The sequence below is a fragment of the Rousettus aegyptiacus genome, unplaced genomic scaffold (genome assembly GCF_014176215.1).
Source record: "Rousettus aegyptiacus isolate mRouAeg1 unplaced genomic scaffold, mRouAeg1.p scaffold_m13_p_18, whole genome shotgun sequence".
NCBI classification, from domain to species: Eukaryota; Metazoa; Chordata; class Mammalia; order Chiroptera; family Pteropodidae; genus Rousettus; species Rousettus aegyptiacus.
The window spans coordinates 15,105,780-15,126,965 of NW_023416293.1; the positions used below are offsets into that span (position 1 = coordinate 15,105,780).

At 47.0% G+C, this 21,186-nt stretch overlaps 2 protein-coding genes and 1 long non-coding RNA gene across 6 annotated transcripts in view; all 3 read left to right on the forward strand.

The window, feature by feature from the left end:
- Window positions 1–46: 46 nt before the first annotated feature.
- LOC118613380 lies at window positions 47–1,423 on the forward strand. Its single transcript, XR_004955451.1, has 2 exons — window positions 47–403; window positions 657–1,423. It is a non-coding gene; the product is annotated as an uncharacterized LOC118613380 (long non-coding RNA).
- A 3,609-nt stretch (window positions 1,424–5,032) lies between these two features.
- On the forward strand, window positions 5,033–17,010 carry TMEM183A (transmembrane protein 183A). 2 transcript variants are annotated; one of them, XM_016130781.2, is made up of 8 exons: window positions 5,033–5,226; window positions 5,370–5,459; window positions 6,260–6,427; window positions 9,773–9,932; window positions 10,795–10,975; window positions 13,252–13,332; window positions 14,888–15,043; window positions 16,325–17,010. In XM_016130781.2, exons 1-8 carry the CDS (start codon window positions 5,118–5,120, stop codon window positions 16,508–16,510), a joined length of 1,131 nt encoding a protein of 376 aa, XP_015986267.1. In that variant the 5' UTR covers window positions 5,033–5,117; the 3' UTR covers window positions 16,511–17,010. The 2 variants fall into 2 exon arrangements, with proteins under 2 accessions (XP_015986267.1, XP_015986268.1); XM_016130782.2 differs by having other exon boundaries at window positions 9,776–9,932.
- Window positions 17,011–19,482: 2,472 nt separating this feature from the next.
- The window catches only part of PPFIA4 (PTPRF interacting protein alpha 4), a 35,298-nt gene continuing 33,594 nt past the window's right edge, over window positions 19,483–21,186 (forward strand). For all 3 annotated transcript variants that reach the window (XM_036235539.1, XM_036235540.1, XM_036235541.1), the window contains exon 1: window positions 19,483–19,613. The gene's annotated coding sequence lies outside the window, so the exon portion shown is untranslated. The remainder of the gene's footprint in view (window positions 19,614–21,186) is intronic.

Here is a 21,186-nt window from a genome sequence, read left to right on the forward strand (position 1 = left end):
GGAATGGCGGTCCTGACAAAAACAGAGGCCCGGCAGTGGCGGGGAAGAAGGGCTGGGCCTGACAAGCCCCCAAAAAGGACGGAGGGGCGGGCCCGGAAAGGGCGGGTACTTTTAAGAACCCGGGAGCCGGAAAAGGCTAGCGAGGGCGGAAGTGGCCGCGGACAGTGAAGAGACCCTGAGGGTGAGGGTCTGATCAGCAGTTCCTGGCACCAGGCTCCTTCCCTCGTGGTCCAGGCAGCCCGCAGGCCAGGAGTCTGGAAATGTATCGAAGCGCAGCTGCGGCCTTGTCTCTCCAGCCTGTGTTGCACTTGGACCGGCTTAGCCAAGCACTCCCACTCACCACGTCTCAGAGGTAACCACTACCGAGACTTCTTTCAGGAATTTATATAAATGGGGTCATACAGTACGTATTTTTTGTTTATTTTCTTTTGCGTTATGTTTGTGAGATTCTTCCATACTGTCGTGATAGCAGTAGTTTATTTTCATCACTGATTAGAGTTCCGTTGTATGACTAGACAAAAGATATTTACCCAGTCTGCTAACGACCTCCATTTGCGTTGTTTCTACTTTGTGGCTATTACAAATAATGCTCCCCTATACACTAATAAACATGTCTTGGTGACACGTGTTTGTATTTCTGTCGTATATGTACCCAGGCATGGAACTGCTCCAGCAGAATACTTACAGGTGTTCGACTGTGGTAGACACTGCCAGTTTTTCAAAGCGATTGTGTCTGTTTGCATTATCACCAGCCGTGATGAGAGTTATTTTTTCACATTGGGAGTTAACCGGACAACAAACGTTTTAGACTGGGAAATAAGATATACAACCTTGGCTCTTGCTTCGTGTAAGCATCCATAGATGATACACGAGCAAATGAGCAAACTGCTCCAGCGAGGTCTCAGCCTTGGCACACTGGAGGTTTGGGTCATTCTGTGGTCTACATGTGTCCCCACAGATTCGTATGTTAAATCCTAACCCTCGAAAGGATGGTGTTTGGAGGTGTAGTGTGGAGAGCTTACTGTAAGCTGACAAGGTCCTTGCAATCTGTGAAGTCAACCAAGGGTTGCCTGGCCTCCTTTCTAAGAATGGGGAAGCACGAACTGATGAGGAACAATGCGGTGTTGCTCCAAGGCAGGGACCACACACATAGCTGTGAGAAGGAGCTGCAGAAGAGGAGCCGTGGAAGATCGTAGCAGGTGTGAGTTGGGTGATTGTGCAGAGGATGGTCTGATCCTAGCCAGCAACTGTATGCTCTTGTATGAAAGCAGCCTGCAAAAATAAAACTGTGCCATTGTTCCACCATCAGTGGACAGTGGACCTCCTGATCCCAGCTTTCTGTCTTCTTTCTTTTCTTAATCTCCCACTGGTCCCACTCTGGTACATTCTCCAGAGCCGCGCTGGACATGGCAGGATTTACCACTTGCTGGACATGGTAGTGTAGCTTTAGGGAAATGATTAGGTCTTAAGGGCAGAGCCTTCATGAGTGGGATTCGTGCCCTTATTAAAGAAGTGAGAGCTCCCTCACTTCTGCTAGGTGAGGACACAGCAAACAAAATAAAACAAAAAACCCTAGCCCTCTATGAACCAGAAAGTGGGCTTTACCACACACCGACTTTGCCAACACCTTGGTTTTGGACTTCCTAGCCCTCAGAACTGTGAGAAATAAAGTCATTTATAAGCTTCCAGTCTGTGGGATTCTGTTATAGCGACCCAAATAGAGTAAGATAGATGTTTCGATGTGAGCCAAAGTCCAATCCTTCTTCATGATCACAGTACTGTCAAGACTGTCACTACTCCAGATAGGGCAATGATGCCTTCACGGAAGGACCTCAGGGTGTTAAATTTGTGTGTAGGTAAGAACCAGTTCATGGCGACTCCTTCCCTTTTTCTGGCCCTCAGAAGCCAAAAGGATTGTCTTGTGTCTTCCCTTCATCAGACTGTCATCTATTTTAGCCTACCGAAATCAGAATTAGGATGCATATACACACACTTCTCCTTGCCTGGGACAGTCTGGTTTACATGCGGAGAGTCACTCCTCTCTGCCCTGCCCTTATGCCAGTACTCGTGACAAATTCACATTTCCTTTCCCTTGGAGAGTATGTTCTGGGTGAGAGATTACTCTAGTCAGGGGCTATGGAGTGGCTTACTTCATCTGTCCTGTGAAAGGCTATCAGGAGTCTTTATGAAGGATGGGGCTCTCTCTCTGACGGGGGAGTTGCTGGCGTGGCAAATTAACCTGGTTTTGACCAGAGTTATTTCCGCTGCCACGGGTCAGCCGGACCTGGGTTCGAGTTTGCCCAAAGACTCTGGCACTCCAGTGCCCAGCAAGTCTTTGTCTTTCTGCGCTCGGCCCCCTCCGGGTCCCCTCACGTCCTTCCTCCCCTCTCTGCGGGGAGGAAGATCTTCACGATGGGATGACTCCTTAATGGGCCTCCATGGACCTCTCGTCTTGTTAGTCATTTGGGGGGCAGCAGGTGGAAGAACCTGCACCCAGGAGCGTGAACTGCCCCAAGTCCCACAGCATGGCCCCGAGCACCCTGCTTTCGTCACGAGATGCCGGCCCAGGCTCCCTCCCTACCCCCTTCATTTTCTGGTGGGAATGCCTCGTCTGACCTCCCAGTCCGAACACCCCTCCCACAAACTCACTCTTTTCCTGGGCAGGGGTAAAGGAGTGTTTCTGCTTGTCCCTGAAGGTCTCCAGATAGGCCTTGCTTTCAGAGATAGTTGGCCCCTGCCCAGCCGCTGCAATACCCTCCTCTTCCCCTATAGCCGGGGGCAGGATAAGTGTCAGCCTGAGCTTCGGTCAGCTCCTCTGGAGCTGAGGGCATGTCCCCTGTTGAGGACAGGCCAGGCAAGCCCCAGGATCGAGTCATCAGGGGCCCGAGTCTCAGAGCTCAGGTAACTGCTGTCCCTGCCTTGGCTTTCCAAAGGGCTGTGGGCCCTGGAGTCGGGGCTGTGGGCTCTCCTGCTGTGTGCAGAGTGCCTGCAAGAAGTCTCAGGCCTGTGCAGTTTAAGTAACAGCCACCACCACCACAATTTTAACTGTTACCACCACAAAATAGCTGACATTTATAGAGTGATTACTGTGTGTTTTTAAGTACTTTTCATGAATTAATGAATTATTTCAATAACTCTAAAATGGGTTATTAGTATCTGTAATTCATAGACAAGGAAACTGAAGTCCAAGGAGATTAAGTTTTCCAAAGGTAAGTACATAATAAATGGCAGAGACTTTCGAACACAGGTAAGTCTGGCTGCAGAATCCATACTTTTGTTTTAAACTTTTCTATATTATTTTGTTACACTACACTATAGGAAATCGTAATATGATATATATTTTTCAAATCAGAAGGAATACTTTTCCAATGGCTCCAAAGCAATGGTTCCTAGGTATTAGGATTTCACAGGCTATTTCAATTTAAAAGACTTCTGGGAAACATTTTTGACAAAAGACCTTAAAAAAACACCACCACTGTCATTTACTATTAGCACAAAATAAAGGATGATATAATATAGTATAAAAGTAGGATGGATGTAATCCAGAAAGATAGCATCCTAATGCTACATGCACTTATGTATTGTCCTTAAATGTTCATTCTTGTTGAGGAAAAAGATTTTAGAACATTCTCTTTCCACCCTCTTCCTAATAGCTAGGTTAAGAATTAGATGCCACTTGCATGTAGATATAAAAGTTCTTTTAGTAACTTACAATTTTTCTCTTGAGAGAACCTGTATCTTTGGGTCTGGAAGCTAACATGCCATTAATTAAAAATTGTTGGTTTACGAGTCTGAGGAGCCTTGCTTAAGATTTCACTCTTGAAATTTTGAAAGATGAAACAAATAATTATACAATTCAATCCAGTACTTTAAAATAGTAGTTATACTGTTGAAAATGAGAGGACATTTTCAGTTTTAACTTTTGTGATAGTGGTGGCATATTAATAAGATCTGTGTCTTTTGCACATTTGGCTTCCTCCAGTCCCGATGCCTGAGTGCTTTCAACAGGGTGCCACAAGAAGGTGCCACAGAAAGGTACAAGCATTGGGCCTTATGAATTTTTTATTGATAACTGAAATGAGAAGGCTCAGCACTTACTGGCTGCATTTTGAACTGGACTACGACATGAATTATGTATACGTGGAAAAATTATTTGAAACAATTTTAACAGTCTGTGAGAGCCTTGTTTTGTTATGACTTAGAATAGTTCAGTATTGTCAATTATATTCAGTTTCGGTTATAATTTTTAATTGATGCAAGCCTACCAGCATGACCTCTGGTAATAGTCTGTTAGTTTAAGGCCAGTGGTGTGCTCCTAAGGAAAGTCTGCATACTAGGTAATTAGATTTAAAAAGGGGGGTCTCCTAAACGCCTTAGGGAAGCACTCCGGTGGATCCAGCAGGTCGGATACCTGGTTCCTAAAAACTATGCTTCTCAAGACGGTTTGGGAGGGACAAAGTACATAACTTGGGACACCAGGTACCTTATTCGTATTAGTGATACCACTCAGATCCTCCCTCACAGTTCTGTGATCTTATTGACTTTCCTGTCTCAATACAAAGGAAAGACTATTTCCTCATCAATCTTCCTAGTGCTTTTTGTTTGAAGGATGGTAGTAGATCGAAAAGATTTTAAGACGCCCCCCCCCTCCCATTTTGAGAATTCGGTTTTATAGCTTTTGAATAAGAAATTCGAAGACTTAAGAGACCCACGTTGGACTAGCGGACGCTCGGTCTGCGCAGCTTGAGTGGGAGCACGAAGGTGACAAGGTGCGTTTTGGTGAAGTGCCCTGGAGTGTGGTCGCAGATAAATCGGGGAGGCCAGGCTGTAGAGTCAGTTCAAACACACGGTGTGGCTTCCAGACCCCAGGCACCAAACCCCTTAAGCGAAGCGGCGCCCGTGATGACCCAGACCGCGAGCGGCGGCAGCCGCCCCGGCGCCGCAGGCTGCGCATCCCCCAGGCCAGGCGGTGATTGGTTCCCGGGAGTGACGTCACTGGCACCGCGCCGCGCAGCCTCGCCGAGTCCTCGCGAGAGCCGCGGCCTGCGCTGCGGGATGGCTACGGAGCCGGGCGGAGCTGTCCCGCGGCTGCCGGAGCCGGCCCTGGCGCCCGAGACATGGCCCGGGGTCCCGGCCCGCTAGGCCGGGCTCGCCCTGACACGGCCGCCATGCCCAAGCGAGGGAAGCGACTCAAGTTCCGGGCTCACGACGCCTGCTCCGGTCGAGGTGGGCGCGGGGCTTGAGTGTCGAAAGGCTGGGCAGGCGGCCGGGAGGGGGCTGGACGCGTCGGGGCGAGCGCGCGCCTGCCCGCGGCGGGAGGGGCCCGGGGACAGGAGGCCGCCTTCTTTGAGGGTTGCTGCTTTTTTCAGTGACCGTGGCGGATTATGCCAACTCGGATCCGGCCGTCGTGAGATCTGGGCGGGTCAAGAAAGCCGTCGCCAATGCAGTTCAGCAGGAAGGTAGGCTTCCGACGGGTCTCCTCCGACTCGAGCCGTGAGGATGGAGCTGGGTGGTTTGCTTGCTCGGGATTCGGCCTCGGCGCTTTCTCCGCAGCCTCCCGTAGACTTGTGTGCCACGCTGGTGGCTGCGCACATGGATTCCGGGGAGGGCGGGGGTCGCCTGGGGCGCTCGCAGCCCCCAGGCAGAAACGTCGTCCCCCTGGCATCGCCCACTCTCCTGGGCTGCCCACCACTTTCTTCCTGGCTTCCAGCCCTCATTCCGGAGTTCACAGAGACTCTCCAATTACACTGCAGTTTGCTTTTTTGTGTAATCACCTTGGAGTATTTTCCTTCTCCCTGCCCTTGTTTTCAAGCTTTTTACTCACGTATCCCTCTCTCTGAGACTTGGGTTTTTATGACACCTACGGTCTCCAACCCAGGAACTCGGTAGAATGGGCCCAACTCCTGTCAAACGTTGGTCCTCAGAATTTGTGCAAATGAAAAAGCAATTACCTTTTTATCCTGCGGGGTTTATAGTGGAAGAATGATGCATTCCTGTTTTCTTCAGGAGTCAGTTTCTTTAACTTTGGAGTTACTTGGCCCATTACTTTCCAACTTTTTGTATATTAAATGCTCAGCTCTCTTGCTTTTTAGATCCTTAGCTTTTTTTTTTTTTCCAGCAGACTCTCACACTGCCTTAGCTCTTTTTACTCTGATTTTTTTTTTTTTTTAATTTCCTCGTGAATGCTGATACCCTGCCTAACCCATTAGTATGTCTGGGTGGAGCTCTGCCTTTTCACTCTTCCTTTATTTTCTTCTAGTAAAATCTCTCTGTGGCTTGGAAGCCTCTCAGGTTCCTGCGGTGGAAGCTCTTTCTGGGGCTGGCGAGCCCTGTGACATCATCGACAGCAGTGATGAGATGGATGCCCAGGAGGAGAGCATCCATGAGAGAGCCATCTCCAGAAAAAAGAAAAGCAAGAGGCACAGAGGTACACGGCTTGTTCTTTTTTGGATTAATAGTCTTGTCTGTGGCGATGACTCGAAGCTGTCGCTTTCTCAGTAGCACCAGAGATGATTGATAGCTGCGGGGAACCAGTTTGGACCTTAGCAGGGGGGCACAGTTTACTATACTGGGATTTCTATTTTGTCTAAGTGGAGAGGAAAGGGGCTTGGTACAAGTCAGGAGCTTCCTGGAGCTGAGACCTCGATTGTGGTGGCCATTCACTGAGCACACATCATCATTGAGTCAAACCCATGTGGCAACAGGAAAACTAAAAGCCTTCATATTTCTGGATTTCCGAAGGTATAAGGAAGCAGAGATGTGACAAAAAATGTTTTCCCACATATGTGGATTGTGGATAACTAGTTTCCTTTCAGCTAAGGCTAGATATGCGCTTTTAAGTGTCTGTTCTTAAAGCTAAAGTGTTTCTGGTGACCAGCTAGAGTTAGGGGGAAGCTAATGAATAAATATGTGTCTCAGATTCTACTTGAGAATCAGATAATAGATACCTGTATGTGTTAAAATATACTGAAATAATCAACAAATTAATGAACCGATATTGCTTTGCACTTATACCAGTTATTGTCAGTGATACTACTCTCTTCTAGAACCTGAAATTAATATTGACATACCTCACACTTTTTTGTTATTAATTTCTCTCTTGAAATCCCTACTCATCACCACCATTCTATTAGAGATTTATCTTGGTCTTTTTTTTTTTTTTCCCAGATACATTCTACAGAATGGCTTATAGATTTTTAAAACATCTTGATTGAGATAAAACAGACTCCTTTAAAGCGTGCAGGTCAATGGCTTCAGTATGTTCACAGTTGTGCAGCCATCAGCACGATCTAGGTTTAGAGCATTTCTATCTTCCCGACCCTATCAGCATCATTCCTCATTCTTAGCAACCACTGGTTTACTTTCTGTCTCTATAGATTTGCCTATTTTGGACATTTTATGCAAATGGAATTACATAATACAAGATCTCTTTGTGTCTACTTTATGTCACTTAACATAGCGTTTTTAAGATTCCTCCACATATGGCATGTGTCAGTATTTCATTCCTTATTACTGCTTTTTATTTGGCTATTATAACTAAATAATGTTGCTGTGAGCACATGGATAATTTCTGTGTGGATATATATTTTTATTTATTTTGGGTAGGAGTGAAATTGCTTGATTACATGGTAATTCTATGTTTAACTTTTGGAAGAATCGCCAAACTGTTTTCTGAAGTTTCCATTTGTATTCCCACCAGCAATGTCGTAAAGTTCCAGTTTCTCCACATTCTTGCCAACATTTGTTACTGTCTGACTTTTTAAATAATGGCATCATGGTTTTGATTTGCATTTCTTTGGTGGCTAATGATGTTGAGCACCTTTTCACCTGCTTATTTGCCATTTTTATGTTTTCTTTTCAGAAATGTCTATTCAAATCTTTTGCCCATTTTTTTAAGTTGGGTTTTTTATGTCGTTATTACTAAGTTGTAAGAATTCTTTATGTGCTTAGGACACCAGTATCATATATGATTTGTAGCTTATAGACTTTTCACTGTAATTCATCTTTTAGATTCCTTCATTCTTGTCAGATTGGTTTTTCTTTTTCCTTCTTTCTTTTAACTTCTTTCTAAGGAAACATATGTAAAAGAGGAGAGGAGGATAGTATAATGAATCCCGTGTGGCTCTTACTCAGCTTTGACAGTTATCAACTCATGGCCATTTTTGGTTCACCTCCCCCCACCCCCATCCTGAAACACACACACACAGGGTTATTTTGAAACAGTTTCCAGATATCCTATTATTTCTGTAAATGTTTTTGTAGTTATCCCCAAAAGATAAATACTCTCAAAAAAATTTTTTTCTTACATTTTTAAAAGTTAATAGTAATTTCTTAATAACAGAGTCTTGTTAGACTTGTCTCTGTATTGCTGTCTCATATGTTTTGTTTTTCTAAGTATCTGGGCTTCATGTTAGCTGTTTATGTGGCTTGGAATACTTTCTCTGAACCCATGCCTATCAAAATTCTTTATGTCCTTCATGGCTTGTTTCCATGGAGCTCGTCTTTACTAATTCCACTGTCTACATTTTTAAATTTCTTAATAGTTTATATAAGAAACAGTTCTTCAGTAATTACTGAATTTTGTCCCAAAAGACAAAACTTTTAGTATCTCCCTGCTTTGCCTAAGTTCTGATGGGTCTCCATGGAGGAAATTCCGATAGTGGAGGAAAGTCTTTTGCCTTCTCTGTCAGGGAGAGAGAGTTAATATGGGAGGAGTTGAGGCCCAGACATGGTAGCTGGAGCTTTAAGTGGTCACTAGAGATTACTAGAAAGGGAAGGGACCAAAAAAAGAGGATGTCATCTTTGAGGTGCCAGCTGGTGTTACGAAGCACCTGGTGCAGGAGCCTGATCGAGCCCTAGAACTGCAGGAAGCAGTTAGCTAGAGAGGCAGAGGCAGAGGCAGGCTTTGGGCCAGGAAAGAGAAAGGAGAAAGCTAGATTTCGGATAGTTCTATGACTGGATCTGAGTTAAATGCTAGCTTTAGGATTAACCCAGACTCAAGGTCTCTATGGAGTGTGAGTTTTTACTTGAACCTGAGATGTGTAATGAACCCCAGAGTCAGGAGAACTAACACTAACGAGGTCTGGAGGGGGAGGAGGCGGGATGCGCTGTCACAGTATCTTTGAATACTGACCCTGTGGCCAGGATCATAATTCAAACTGGTGATGGGACAGAGAGAGACCAGAAGAAAAGAAATGTGTCTACAGGCAGTTATTGAGTAATGAAAATAATGCTGTAACCCACCTGGCGTTTTATTTAGTTTGCACTTTGAGATTTCCTCATACCGTCTTAAGATTTTTTTTTTTCTTCAATGACTGAACCAAAGAAAAGGTTTGATGGATGGAGCTGTGAGGAAAATCAAGGGCAGAGTTTTTGGTGCAAAGCTGGAATTAGGGGTCAGAAAACTTGGGTTCCGTTTACCTTGACTAGGCAGGAAGGTTGTTTTCTTGATAGAAAGATGACACAGTAAAATTTTCCTTATTTCCATTGAAGAATTATTAGAATCGAAGGATTTAACATATGCAAGGTACTCAAAATAGCATATAAATAGTTGTTAAATAAAAGCCTTAAGAACAGACCTGTTCACTTGGGCAACAGGAAGCAAAAGTTTCCAGCAGCTAGAGTAAGCAGGAAATGATGTGTTTGAGGTGCTTCCTTGGACCTGTTTTAAAACCTTAACTGTGCAAGCCCTGGGAGAATTGAAGTGATTAAGGATCTTTAGGTAGGTGTATAATAAAAGGTTGGAGATGATAGTTCTTCTTCTCTGTTTCAGAAGACCTGGACGGGGCTGGAGGAGAAGAGTACCCCATGGACATTTGGCTCTTGCTGGCCTCCTATATCCGTCCTGAAGACATTGTGAATTTTTCCCTGATTTGTAAGAATGCCTGGACTGTCACTTGTACTGCTGCCTTTTGGACCAGGTTGTACCGAAGGTGCGACCCCAGTTTGCTGCCTCTGTTGTCTGCATAGCTGGTTTCATGTGGTTTATTGTGGCAGGGCCTCAATTGGTGACCTTCCATTGTCTACTCTGTGCTTTTGTGTGAGCCCTTCTCTGATTTAAAATTGATGTTATTAATTCACCCAGGTAATTATCTTCCCTGTGTTTGACCCCTCCCCTGATCCCGTGTCCACTTGCAGCAAAGAGTCTTACTTCAGGTTTCAGAAAGAACAGTTTTTTACTTTCCTCAGGGTTATCTTAGCTAGAATTTTCAAAAGCTGCAGGTGCCTACTTTTCAAGTAGATTCATTTCTTAGATTTGCTAGTCATCTTAAAGTATCATGTAGTTTTGGTGCTTACGCTGCCCTACATGTAGGGTTATTGCTGAGGAGAGAATGAACAAACAGTATGGTTACCGAGAGGGCTGGCTCTCGACCTTGGGTGATGAAGTCTAGACAGTAAGGATGTGATAGGAAGGGATGTTGAGGTAGCAGAGAGCTGAAACATGTGACGAGAGGACTTGGTGGCTCTTCTCCGGTACAGGTTCTTTTTGAGGGTCTGAAGTATGTCATAGCACTGCAGAGACCTGCACTTTTTTAGGGTGAAATAATGAGGATTAGAAATGTTAAAATGGATGTAGTAGTACAGGGTTATAAGATGCGTATGAACAGGGCTGCGCGTAGCAAAGAAGTACAACTAGCCGAGAAATGAAGGGACCGTGTGCAAGCACTGGGGACAAACTACGTGCTGGTCAGGGAGGAGTCCAGTTCAGTCACACAGAGACCAGGAGTCCTAGGAGACTGACCTGGGGCAGGTGGACAGGCCACACACTGGTAGGAGTAATGTGTCTTGTTTCAGGCACTACACTCTGGATGCCTCTCTGCCGGTGCGCCTGCGCCCAGAATCCATGGAGAAGCTGCGCTGTCTCCGGGCGTGTGTGATCCGATCTCTGTACCATATGTATGAGCCATTTGCTGCTCGAATCTCCAAAAACCCAGCCATTCCAGAAAGCACGCCCAGCACATTAAAGAATTCCAAAGTAAGTGAGAGTTGGTGCCAGGGTTTAACTGATGGGCTCTTGTCTGGCAGGCCTGTTATCTTGGCTTGTCCCAGCTTCCTTGATGGGGATGGAGGTCTAGGTCTCTAGGTGGCAAGCTGCTAGGGGACTAATGCAAATTTCCAGAGCTCAGGGGTTTTACTTCTCCAAGATGGTCCTGCTGTGTGGGCCTGGCTCATGTTGTCTTTACCTTAAAGCTTTTCGTGCTTTTAGCACGTTCCTTATTTTCTTTAATTTACTTGTGTGCATCGTACATTGGACCACTTTGGATGGTCCTGATGGTTTGGGTTAGGAAGAGCACAGTTCAGATGGTAGGTGTAAACCGTAAATCTGAAGAGGTGCTTGAAGTACGATACGAAGGTATAACACAAACAGCTTACTGATTTTCTCTTTGTGATGTGACCTTGACCCCGGGGATTCCCCTTTCCTGCTGACCTCCTTCAAAGGCTCTGATGTGGACGTTGCTCCCTTACTGTTTTTTTGTACCCTGGGATTTCTCAGTAGTTTGTACTCAGACATCATATTAAAGTTGGTAGCATTCTTATTTGTAAGCAGGTCTGTCAGCCTTTGGTCCATTCTCTTCCTTTTCTCCTCCCTAATGAAATACCTAGTGAACGCACCTTTGTCCAGCTAGATGAGTATGGCAGATACAGTTATTTAGGCATGTTGATGTATCATCCCCCCTTTTCTTTCAAATGAATATCACTGTCTAAATTTTATAGCTTTTGAGGTTGTGGGTAATTTTTATTACTCTGTACCTGCACAAAATCTGGTGTTCTGTAGCACTTCCTATTCCTTTGGATTTCGTTTCTGTGCTTTGGACGTTATAATGATTCTCCCAAGTCTAGCTCATGTGGTAATGTTACCTGACACATATTGATTAGAGGGTACTGTTCATTTCAAGATTATTTTTTAAGGTTCCTCCCAGGGTTGCAGACTAAGGTGGTCAGGGCCGCTGGCTGATGAATACAGGGCAAGAGTAGAATTTCACCCAGCAGCTCTTTCTGCTTGCAATGCGAGCGGACAGCACATGACGTCACGTTTGCAGTTTCCCTTCCCCGGAAACATTTGGTAGGATCAGACTGACTGTGATGAGGTGGGGGTCATCCCAGAGCTAACCGGCCAGGTGTGAATCACTTGCTGGAAGCAGAGCAGCATTGGGCAAACTCATGCTTGACACATCCTAGCGGCTCCAGTGCACAATGCAAGTGCTGCTGCCTCAACTCTGAGTGCCATGTCTTCACGCTCGTATCACTGCAATTACGTTTTAAAAGTGGGCACTAGAAGCCAATGTGGAATGATGACCAATGTGTTAATCCAGATGATAAGCCCAGGCCACCTGGCTGCTGCGAGATCTCCTGAAGAGGGTGTGGGACCTCATGCGGTGGCAAGTGTCCCACGCATGGCCTTGCCACTTGTATAACCACAACCGCCTGGCATTCAGGGAGTTGCCAGCATGCCTAAAGGAAGTTGTCCCATGTTCCTGGACTCCAGCTTTTCGTATATGATTCTCCCTCTCTCTCTTTTCAGTAGCATAGCTTGTGTGGGACACTGGAGCCGTTGTGATGGCAGCAGAAGTGTTTGCCCCTTAAAGCCAAGCCCATTATTTTTGATGGAACATCAGGACGTGCAGGGCATGTCTGAAGGGCAGGACAGCTGGCACGGCGGACGACCCACCCCTTATCCCCTGGGAGGTACTTAACTTCTTGTGCTTAACCTTAGCTGTAGCCTGACTTTCACTGAGGGGCTCACTCTAGATGGAATTCACCTCGGCTCTGTCGTTTCCACACTGGCTGTTTGTTCTCAGCAGGTCCTGGGTGGCTGCCCTGTCACAGGGCCGGCCCTCGCTGCCTGCCGTGGTTATCCTCTTGCCTGGTGGCTCCCGGCTGCCCTTAAGGTTCGATACAGAGGAGTGGCCTGCGAATCAGAGTGCCCCAGTCTCTGGAGACCGCGTTTCTCTCTTTAAAGATGAGAACAACAGGGGTCGACCTCAGCAGCCTCTGAGGTTGACTGACATCGGTCCCTCTTCCCCTCCCTGCATAGCCCTGCGATTGTCTCATTCCATGTTGCACCAGTGTCAAATTGGAGGGGGTCTCTATCTGTGCCAAAGTAAAATCCTCGCACTGGGACTGTGGCTGGCTTCAGAGCTATCAAACAGAAAGGTTTTTGCTGATTGTTTTTTGTTACCTTATTTTGTTTTTTTTCTTTTGTCTTTTATTTGTTTATTTTTGGTTTATTTTATTTTTATTTTCTTACAGTGCTTACTTTTCTGGTGCAGAAAGATTGTTGGGAACAGACAGGAACCAATGTGGGAATTCAACTTCAAGTTCAAAAAGCAGGTATGTGGTTGCATCTCCTTTTTCTTTTCCATGTAATATCTTGTTCTGACAAATTTTACTAGGCATGAAATTGCCTTATTCAAATCAAAACTTGTAATATTGCCTTGAAAAGGAAACGAAGGGGAAAGTATTCTATATCAAAGATACACGAAGATATAGTAGTTTAATGCAGAGAGAACCTTGAGTAGATCCCGGATCAGGGAACAAAGAGGTGTACGAGATATTTTGGGGGACAGTTAAATTTGAATATGCTATGGCTAATAGATGCTATGAAATTATTGTTAATTTTCTTGGGTGTGGTAATGATATCGTGGTTATACGTAAGTGTGTGTTTTCATGCTGAATAAAGGTAGAGTGTCAATGTCACTTTCAAATGGTTTTGCACTTCCCACCCCCAAAGTGCATGTGATTTTTATATGTGCATATACAGTGAGAGGGGAGAGAAAGCAAACATGGCAAAAAATCCAGTGCTAGGGTGTACACGGGACTTCACTGCACTATTAACTTTTCTTTATGTTTGAAGACTTTTTAAAAGTAGGGAAAAGGAGAAAACTTGTTATATCGATGTACCGAGGTTATTTGCCTAAATTTTTTGTTGTTGTTCAAAGCAAATGTATTTGTAAGCAACAGTAATTTATGTGGTTTTATGTCAGGCGCGCTAGGGAAGTCGGGAGGAGAGGGACTGCCAAAGGGCCCTGATAGGAAGAGCGGACACTGCGCCGCTGTCTCCGCCTGCTGCTGAGACGGTGCCTGAGGTCTGGGCCGCAGCGAGGGTCCGTTTCGCATCGCTGCTTCTCCTCACCAGCCTCATTCCTAACGTCTCTCCCCCTACTTACTATCTCACTGCTGAGACACGTTACGAGTACAATTAGTTATCCCTCACTTGATGGCAGGTGAGCTACAGATAAGTTTGTAATGAAAGTAAATCATATTTTTTCATTGATTTTTAGAAAACATGGTTCCAGAGAAGAATTTTGGCTTCAAGCGTTGTTTTTAACAAGATGTACAAGATCTCTGGTGGCCATTAGCTGTTGGTAGGGAGTGCACCGTAGGCCTCTCTGGGAGGGGCTGTGGCGCGGTCTGGTGTATACCCTGAGACCAGAACTCCCGCAGGGGAGCGCGCACTGATTTCCTCTAGTTCTGAGACTTGTGGCCCTTATTTTATGGTGCCTGGAGTTAGTTGGCCTCTTCTGCTTCTGTCTCCCTTGTACAGCAGATGTTCTTTGGAGTTTGACAGATCACAAGATATTTATAGTCTCTCAAACCGGAGCCTCTGATAGAGCTCTAAGTCTCCAGTTCTTGCCAATTGGCAGGAGATGCTGTCACTGACTGAAGCATCACACCGCAGCCACAGTGCTCATCCACAGGGGTTGCCCCTCCTTTCAAAGGGCCAATTTTCCTTGATCTGTATAGAAACCAATATGGACATAATGAAAGAAGAGATAACAGAAAAGTGGGTCTCAGCGTTAGTTGAGCCATAGGACTTTCATTGGTAGAATCTTAGAGCCATAAATGTTTCCTCTAAGCCATTAGGTTAATTGTCAGTTCTCTTCAGTCCCCTAGATTAAAGAGCAAGTGTGGAGGCGGGTTGCAGCCTCCTGTTCAGTATGAAGATGTTCACACCAACCCAGACCAGGACTGCTGCCTCCTGCAGGTCACCACCCTCAATTTCATCTTTATTCCCATCGTCATGGGAATGATATTCACGCTGGTAAGTGGAGACAGGATATCATTTCAGCTCTTTCACAGACTAACTGTACCTGCGGTTTGAAAGCAATCTGTAAGTTTAACCACTGAAGAAGAAGTCTTTGACAAAGGATAAAAAGAGTCTGAAAGCAGACTGGCATGTTAGGAGCAGAGAGATTTGTGGAGGAGTTATTTACGTCTGACAGCATTTTGCCTGCTTTCTTCTCTATGGCCAAGGGAACGTGTTTGCATCTCCTGTGTAGTGATCATTAACGTCTGAGAAACAGTGTTCCACAGGGATAATGATGAGGCTGCGTGTGAGCACTGTGTGTGGGCACCTCGAGGCATGCATGTGGTGTCGTAAATGCAGGATTAAAATGTAGGGTGACCAGCTCTGTCCCAGGGGGATGCTTTGACCCCTCAAGGCCTAGCTAAGAAACAATAACTATGCCTCTGGCATATTTTTCAGGTTTTAAAAAATTTTAACTAGATTGACAGCTGGAAAGTTCATGTAATTTATCTTCTCTGTCTTTTGGGCTTATGTTCGGAGATACATGGAGTTCCCCCTCCACGTTGAAAACAGCTTTATTCTTTTTTTAATGGTAAAGTAGGTAATGCGTATTTCTTGTAACGAATTTAACTAATGCATAAATACATTGAGAAAAGGTGACTTAGTCTTCCAGTAACCTAAGACTCTAATTAACCATTTGGGGACTGTTCATTAATGAGCCCATTAGCATGTACATGAATGCACCCAGTCTCTAAATATCATGTTTCTGAGGTGATGTCATACACAGTCCTTTTATCGTAGGGGCCTCTCACCTCCCTGTAGGTTAAGCCATGTCAGTGACCCAGTTGTGTATTACTTATACTCCATGTACATCAAACTCATACAGTCCTTTACAGACCTACATATACATAAATATATTTGGAGATATTCTGGTGTATTTTACCAAACAAAAAAGGGATCACGTGTATGTTTTATGCATCCTATTTGACTTGCTCAGCAATGTCTCCTCAAAATCCTTTCCAGTTGTCCTTTATAGCTCTAACCCGGTTTTTAAAAGTTGGCCTTGGTGGTAGTCATTGTGCATGTACCCCTAATTTAGTCTTCTGCCTGAGAGGTGTTCTTTACTATAGTTTACATAATCGAAGCTAAGAACTTATAAAACCACCCTTAATTGTTTGTATCTTTGCAAAGGCATTGGTATTGGTGTAAATATTGTCTAGACTGTCTCATTTCACAGTGAATTGTACGATAACAAGGTTGTTTATTTTGGGTGCCGAATTTGCTTTTCCCTCCCAGTTTACTATCAACGTGAGCACGGACATGCGGCATCATCGTGTGAGACTGGTGTTCCAAGATTCTCCTGTCCGCGGTGGTCGGAAGCTGCGCAGCGAACAGGGCGTGCAGGTCATCTTGGACCCGGTGCACAGCGTTCGACTCTTTGACTGGTGGCACCCTCAGTACCCGTTCTCCCTGAGAGCATAGTCACTGCTTCCTGTCCCTGAGGGCGGGCCTGAGCTAGGCCAGCCCACTGGTAACCAGTCCAGTGTGGAAGGGGCAGCTGGATTGTATATCTGGTTAGCGATGCATGTGCTCTTTGGTTCCTGGGGCTCCTGTGAGGGGAAGGAGAAGGGTTGAATTGAGGAAAAACAACTATGATTTCTGAACATGTTTTAATGTAAAAATTTTATTTGAAAGGAGAAACCTGGCCCTGTTTTCTGCGTTAAACCTCATTTGGTGCTATTGAGTTTGTTCTTTATTCTTTTATCCTAGTGAAAATGGATAATCTTGCTTTAGGGAAAATTAAACTCTTCAATCTCCAAACAAGGAAGTTTCAGCATTCCCTATGGATAAGAGGAACCTGAGAGGCCTAGAATTGTCGCTGCTGCTGCTTCCAGTTTAGCTGCCCTTCCAATTCATGTGAATATTTTGTCCCTTTGCCCTTCTCCAGAAATAAAGCAGGTGACAGGGTTTTCGGAATCTTATAAGATTGCCTTGTGTATCTTTCTTTAAAAGTAATTTTTGGATATTTATCGTATAAATGTTCATTTGCCAACTTTGGATTTTAGAAATTTTTTTGCATGAGGCTGAGAGTAGTGACAATAATGACTTTGTGTCCTTGGTGCTGCACTGGGAACTTTACGTAATATCTCTAATTTTCACAGCCCTGCAAGGTAGGTGACACTGTTCTCATTCTGTGGTTGAGGAAATGGAATTGGTGACTTATCCAAGGCCGTAACAGCCAGTAAATGGCAGAGCCAGGATTCCTACCCATACCTTTTTTCTATACCACAATTAGAAGCGTCAGCCTCTCTCTCTCCCCGCGCTCCCCACCCCCCACTCTCTTTTTTGATAGGTAGATGGTGGCAGAGCGCATGTAGATAAAAAGTAAAGGTGAGTAAAAATTTCATTTTGGTATGCCTAATCCAGCCTAAAAGGTATATACAATTGATGAAAGAGTTTTAAATATGTGTTTCTAAGTAAAATGTAGGAGAAACCAAGAAAGTTATTGCGGGAAAGATAGTGGTATTTTCATTAAATTGTTAGATATTTATTATACCGAAGGCCATTAAAAAAATGCATCCCGTGTCGCAAGCAGGCTCCTGAGCCGTAAGCATTCTGTGGCTCTGGCGCCTCATCACACGCGTCGTCCCTGCGGCAACACCGTTGTCCTGGTGGTCGGAGGACTTTCTGTAGCTGGCGCCCTCTGAGGAGAGCAGCACGGGCGGGCGGTTCTGTTTTTGCTCACAAGATGAGCTTGCTGCTCCCCCCGCCCCCCCGGTTCAGCCAGTGAACTGGGTCTCAGCTGGGTATTGCCGCGAGGTGGCCGTCCGATGATGATACTCTTTACACGGGAAAGTCTCGTGGCACAGTCGTGGCCATACTGCTAAGTGGATGTGTTGTTTTCTCCCCACCACCCTCCCTACCTTGCTATTTAAGGGGTGTTCTCAGGGCGCACCTGCTTAATGCTTCTGCTCACTGCTAACGTTACCGCACACTGAGGGTGGTGCTGAAGCTACTTCTGGAGAAAGTGAGCCTGGGCCAGTGAAAAACACCACTTGGGTATTTGAATGATAAAAACAAAACCCAAGGACTGTAAAGCACCTGGCAAGTCTGCAATCAAGCGTTCCCTCTCAGGCAGGAGGAAAGAACACAGACCCCTAGTTCCCTGAACTGAAGATGCCGCCGAGCAGAAGGGGATGTCCTGGTGATTGCCTGTCTCCCATTTAGGGGTTACCTGTAAAAGGGGGGTGCAATAGATTTGGCTTACTAATTGTGTTCTGACTCAACTTCCGAGCTTCTTTATCAAACGCCACGGCATGGTGAGAGAGAGATTAGATACTGCCCGGGCTGTTCTAGCACACCGCTGACAGACACCTGGCAAAGCAGCAGTCATGGCCTCAGTGCTCCCTCTGCGCTGGCTGAGTTGCCTTTGCTAGGAGGCATCATCTTCTGTCAGGGAAAGGGTGTGAAGTGTCTCCAGGATTTCTTTGTGACGAGACCCTCATGCCACCTGGAGAAGAGTTGGATCTTTCTGGACTGACTACTTTTGTAAAATCTTTTTTGTAATTTTCACTTCCTTAAATATACACCTTGATTTTGCTCTGATGGTCAGACAAAACAACATAAATTTAGCTTCATTTCTCACCTTCCAAATCAGAATTACTCCGATTTTCTTGCTTCCTACCAAAGATATAAGGAGACTAAGCCACATAGTGACACATTGAAAAAAAGGAAAAAAAAGAAAAGAAAGGTTATATGTGCCAGTGATGTCAACTGCAGCATTCTTTGCTGAAGTAGGATGTGTGTCTCTAAATATGTACACATTGCATGTGCATAAAAAATTCTCACGCCTCTCGTAGTGCTCGCTGGGCCTCTGGAAGGGTGGAGTAGGCGCAGTGACAGCACTTCTCACACCAGATGGGAAGGAGCGATTCAGGAGAATGGGGAGCTGTAAGGGAAGTTTGTCAGGAATTTTGGCATCGAGACTGTCTTCATAGTATGTGTGTATAATAGACGTTTCCTTTGGTAGTGACAGTGTTAGCCCAGCCAGGTGCCTGAATTCAGGCAAGTGACTTAAGTGCACACTATGGTAACATCTGGATTTCAAGTTTCTCCACTTAAAAACGGGTATGACCGAAGGAGAGCTAATAAAGGGGCACGAGGGAGCTGGTGCGAGAGGTGACAAACCACTGGCAACAAGGACGGGACCGAGGCCAATTTGGGGACCCGGGTGGTTCAAAGAGAGGTCGGTGTGCGCTGCGCCCACTGGAGGGAGACTGCGCGCAGCCTGTCAGGTCACGTGCCGCGGCGGGGCGTGGCCTCGGGTGGAGCCCGAGCCCTTTGAGGAGGGGGCGTGGCTTGGAGGCGGGGCTCGGTGCTGGGAGGCTGCAGTGGCCTCTGGTCATGTGAGGGGTGGGCCGTGCCCCGGCCGGGGGCGTGGCCTCGGGGAGGAGGCGGGGCTCATGCCGCGCAGGCTGCAGCTGCTCGGAGTCCGGCTCTGGACGCATAGGGCCTCCGCGGTCCCCGCGGCTCCTGGCTGCTACGGCCTCCGAGTCGAGCTGCCCTGTTCGAGGACTGTGGGCAGGTGAGCGTCCAGAGCCTGGGCTGGGGGAGGATGACTTCCCACCGCCGGCTTTAGCATAGTTGGAGGAGCCTCTGTCTGGTGCGCCTTGGGCAGCAGACCCTCTTCATGCTGCAGGCTAGATGCTGCCCTTCTGCCGCCCCTCCCCGGCCTTGGCAGTCCTGTGCCCTTGGGGTGAGCGCGGAGGCGGTGCTGGATTTGCGGGGGTGGCATGGAGTTCGCGCTCATCCATCGGGCTCGGAGGAGGATGGCTGAGCTGGCAGGATTCTGGCGGAAACTGGACGGTCTGCGTCCTCCACCCCCAGGAGATTCTGAGAAGAAGCGCCTCCTAGCTCCTGGGCCACTTCCGCTCCGAGGGGCACATGAGGTGCTGAGGCCTTGGTGCTTCCCTGGAGGGGAGCTCTTCTTCATCCTTCCTGCGTCGCTCACGACACCCCTTCTTAATTTCGCTAGCTCTCCATCCTCCAACTGTCAGATGCGGGCTGTGCCAGAGATGCCTGTCTGCGCAGTACCAGCCCGACGTCCGCTGAGGTGGGGGCAAGGGTGGGCGCAACTGGAAAAGAGGGCAGGAATAGCGGTTCCTGAACCGGTAGGGTGAGAGTGGGCGCTGGTTTGCAGCATGCCGGCGTCTCCCAGTGTGCGTCCGGCAGCCCTTGGTGGCGGCTAGGAAGAGAGAGGTTGGATCGCACTTGGAAACGCAATGTGGGTGCTTTTCTTGGAGGAGGAGGGGTGGAGGACAAGCGCCACTAGGTGCTGATGTCACCTTTGGAGAGAGGCATGCTGGCGGTGTCCATGAGAGGGGCAGGGAGTTGGGGCTGTAGCTCTGCCATTTAAACCATGAGCAAGTAGTAAGGGGTCTCCGCTCCTGTGGAGACCCCCTCCTGCAGAAGCCAGTGTTCAGGGACTCCCCTCAGTCTTCACAGAGGTGTGGGAAATGGTCCCTGGTACTTTGTTTGGCATGCCATAGACGTTTGCTGGGCACCCACTGTGTGCCAGATGCTGTACTGGGTGCTGGGTCTTCCGAAGGCAGTTTGGGGCGATGGGAATGTCGAAAGTGCACACACCCACACAGGCACCTCCCACCCCCCGCTCCCTACCGCTGCCAGCAGCCTGATGGGCCCAGGGGAAACCGCCGCAGCAAAAGGAGCAGTTTCCCGGGTTTTCCCTGGCTATGTTCTAGGACTTTGTCCTGAGGTCTGAGGAGACTGCCTGGGTTAAATGGCATCTCAAATCAATCACACAGTGGTTTTAGGGGCCAAGAACGTACTGGAACCTGGCCCAGCGGCAGACTTGGTCTCTGGGGGCAGGGTGCAGAAGGGGCATCGCATCCCGAGTGCTGTGTGGGCACGTGCTGCCAAGCACGTGGTGACGTGTGAGCCATGCGGTGTGGGTGGCCTGGCCCCTGGGTGCTGAGGGGTTGGAGGGGCAGGGCAGGTGCCCCCCTGAGGCGGTCGCTGAAATCTTAGAGGTGGAAAGGGTTGTCAGGAATTGCTGTTGTCCTTTCAGAGCCTCTGAGGATACCCAGGTGAGAGGAAGGGGAGAGGACAAGGGTGGGCTCTGGTGGCATGAAGCAGGG

Coding starts and splice junctions, on each gene's coding strand:
- TMEM183A (XM_016130781.2), top strand. CDS start 5,118: ATGGCCCGGGGTCCCGGCCCGCTAGGCCGGGCTCGCCCTGACACGGCC. Junction 9,933..10,794: donor TGGACCAGGTTGTACCGAAG/GTGCGACCCCAG, acceptor GTCTTGTTTCAG/GCACTACACTCTGGATGCCT. Junction 15,044..16,324: donor TGGGAATGATATTCACGCTG/GTAAGTGGAGAC, acceptor TTTCCCTCCCAG/TTTACTATCAACGTGAGCAC.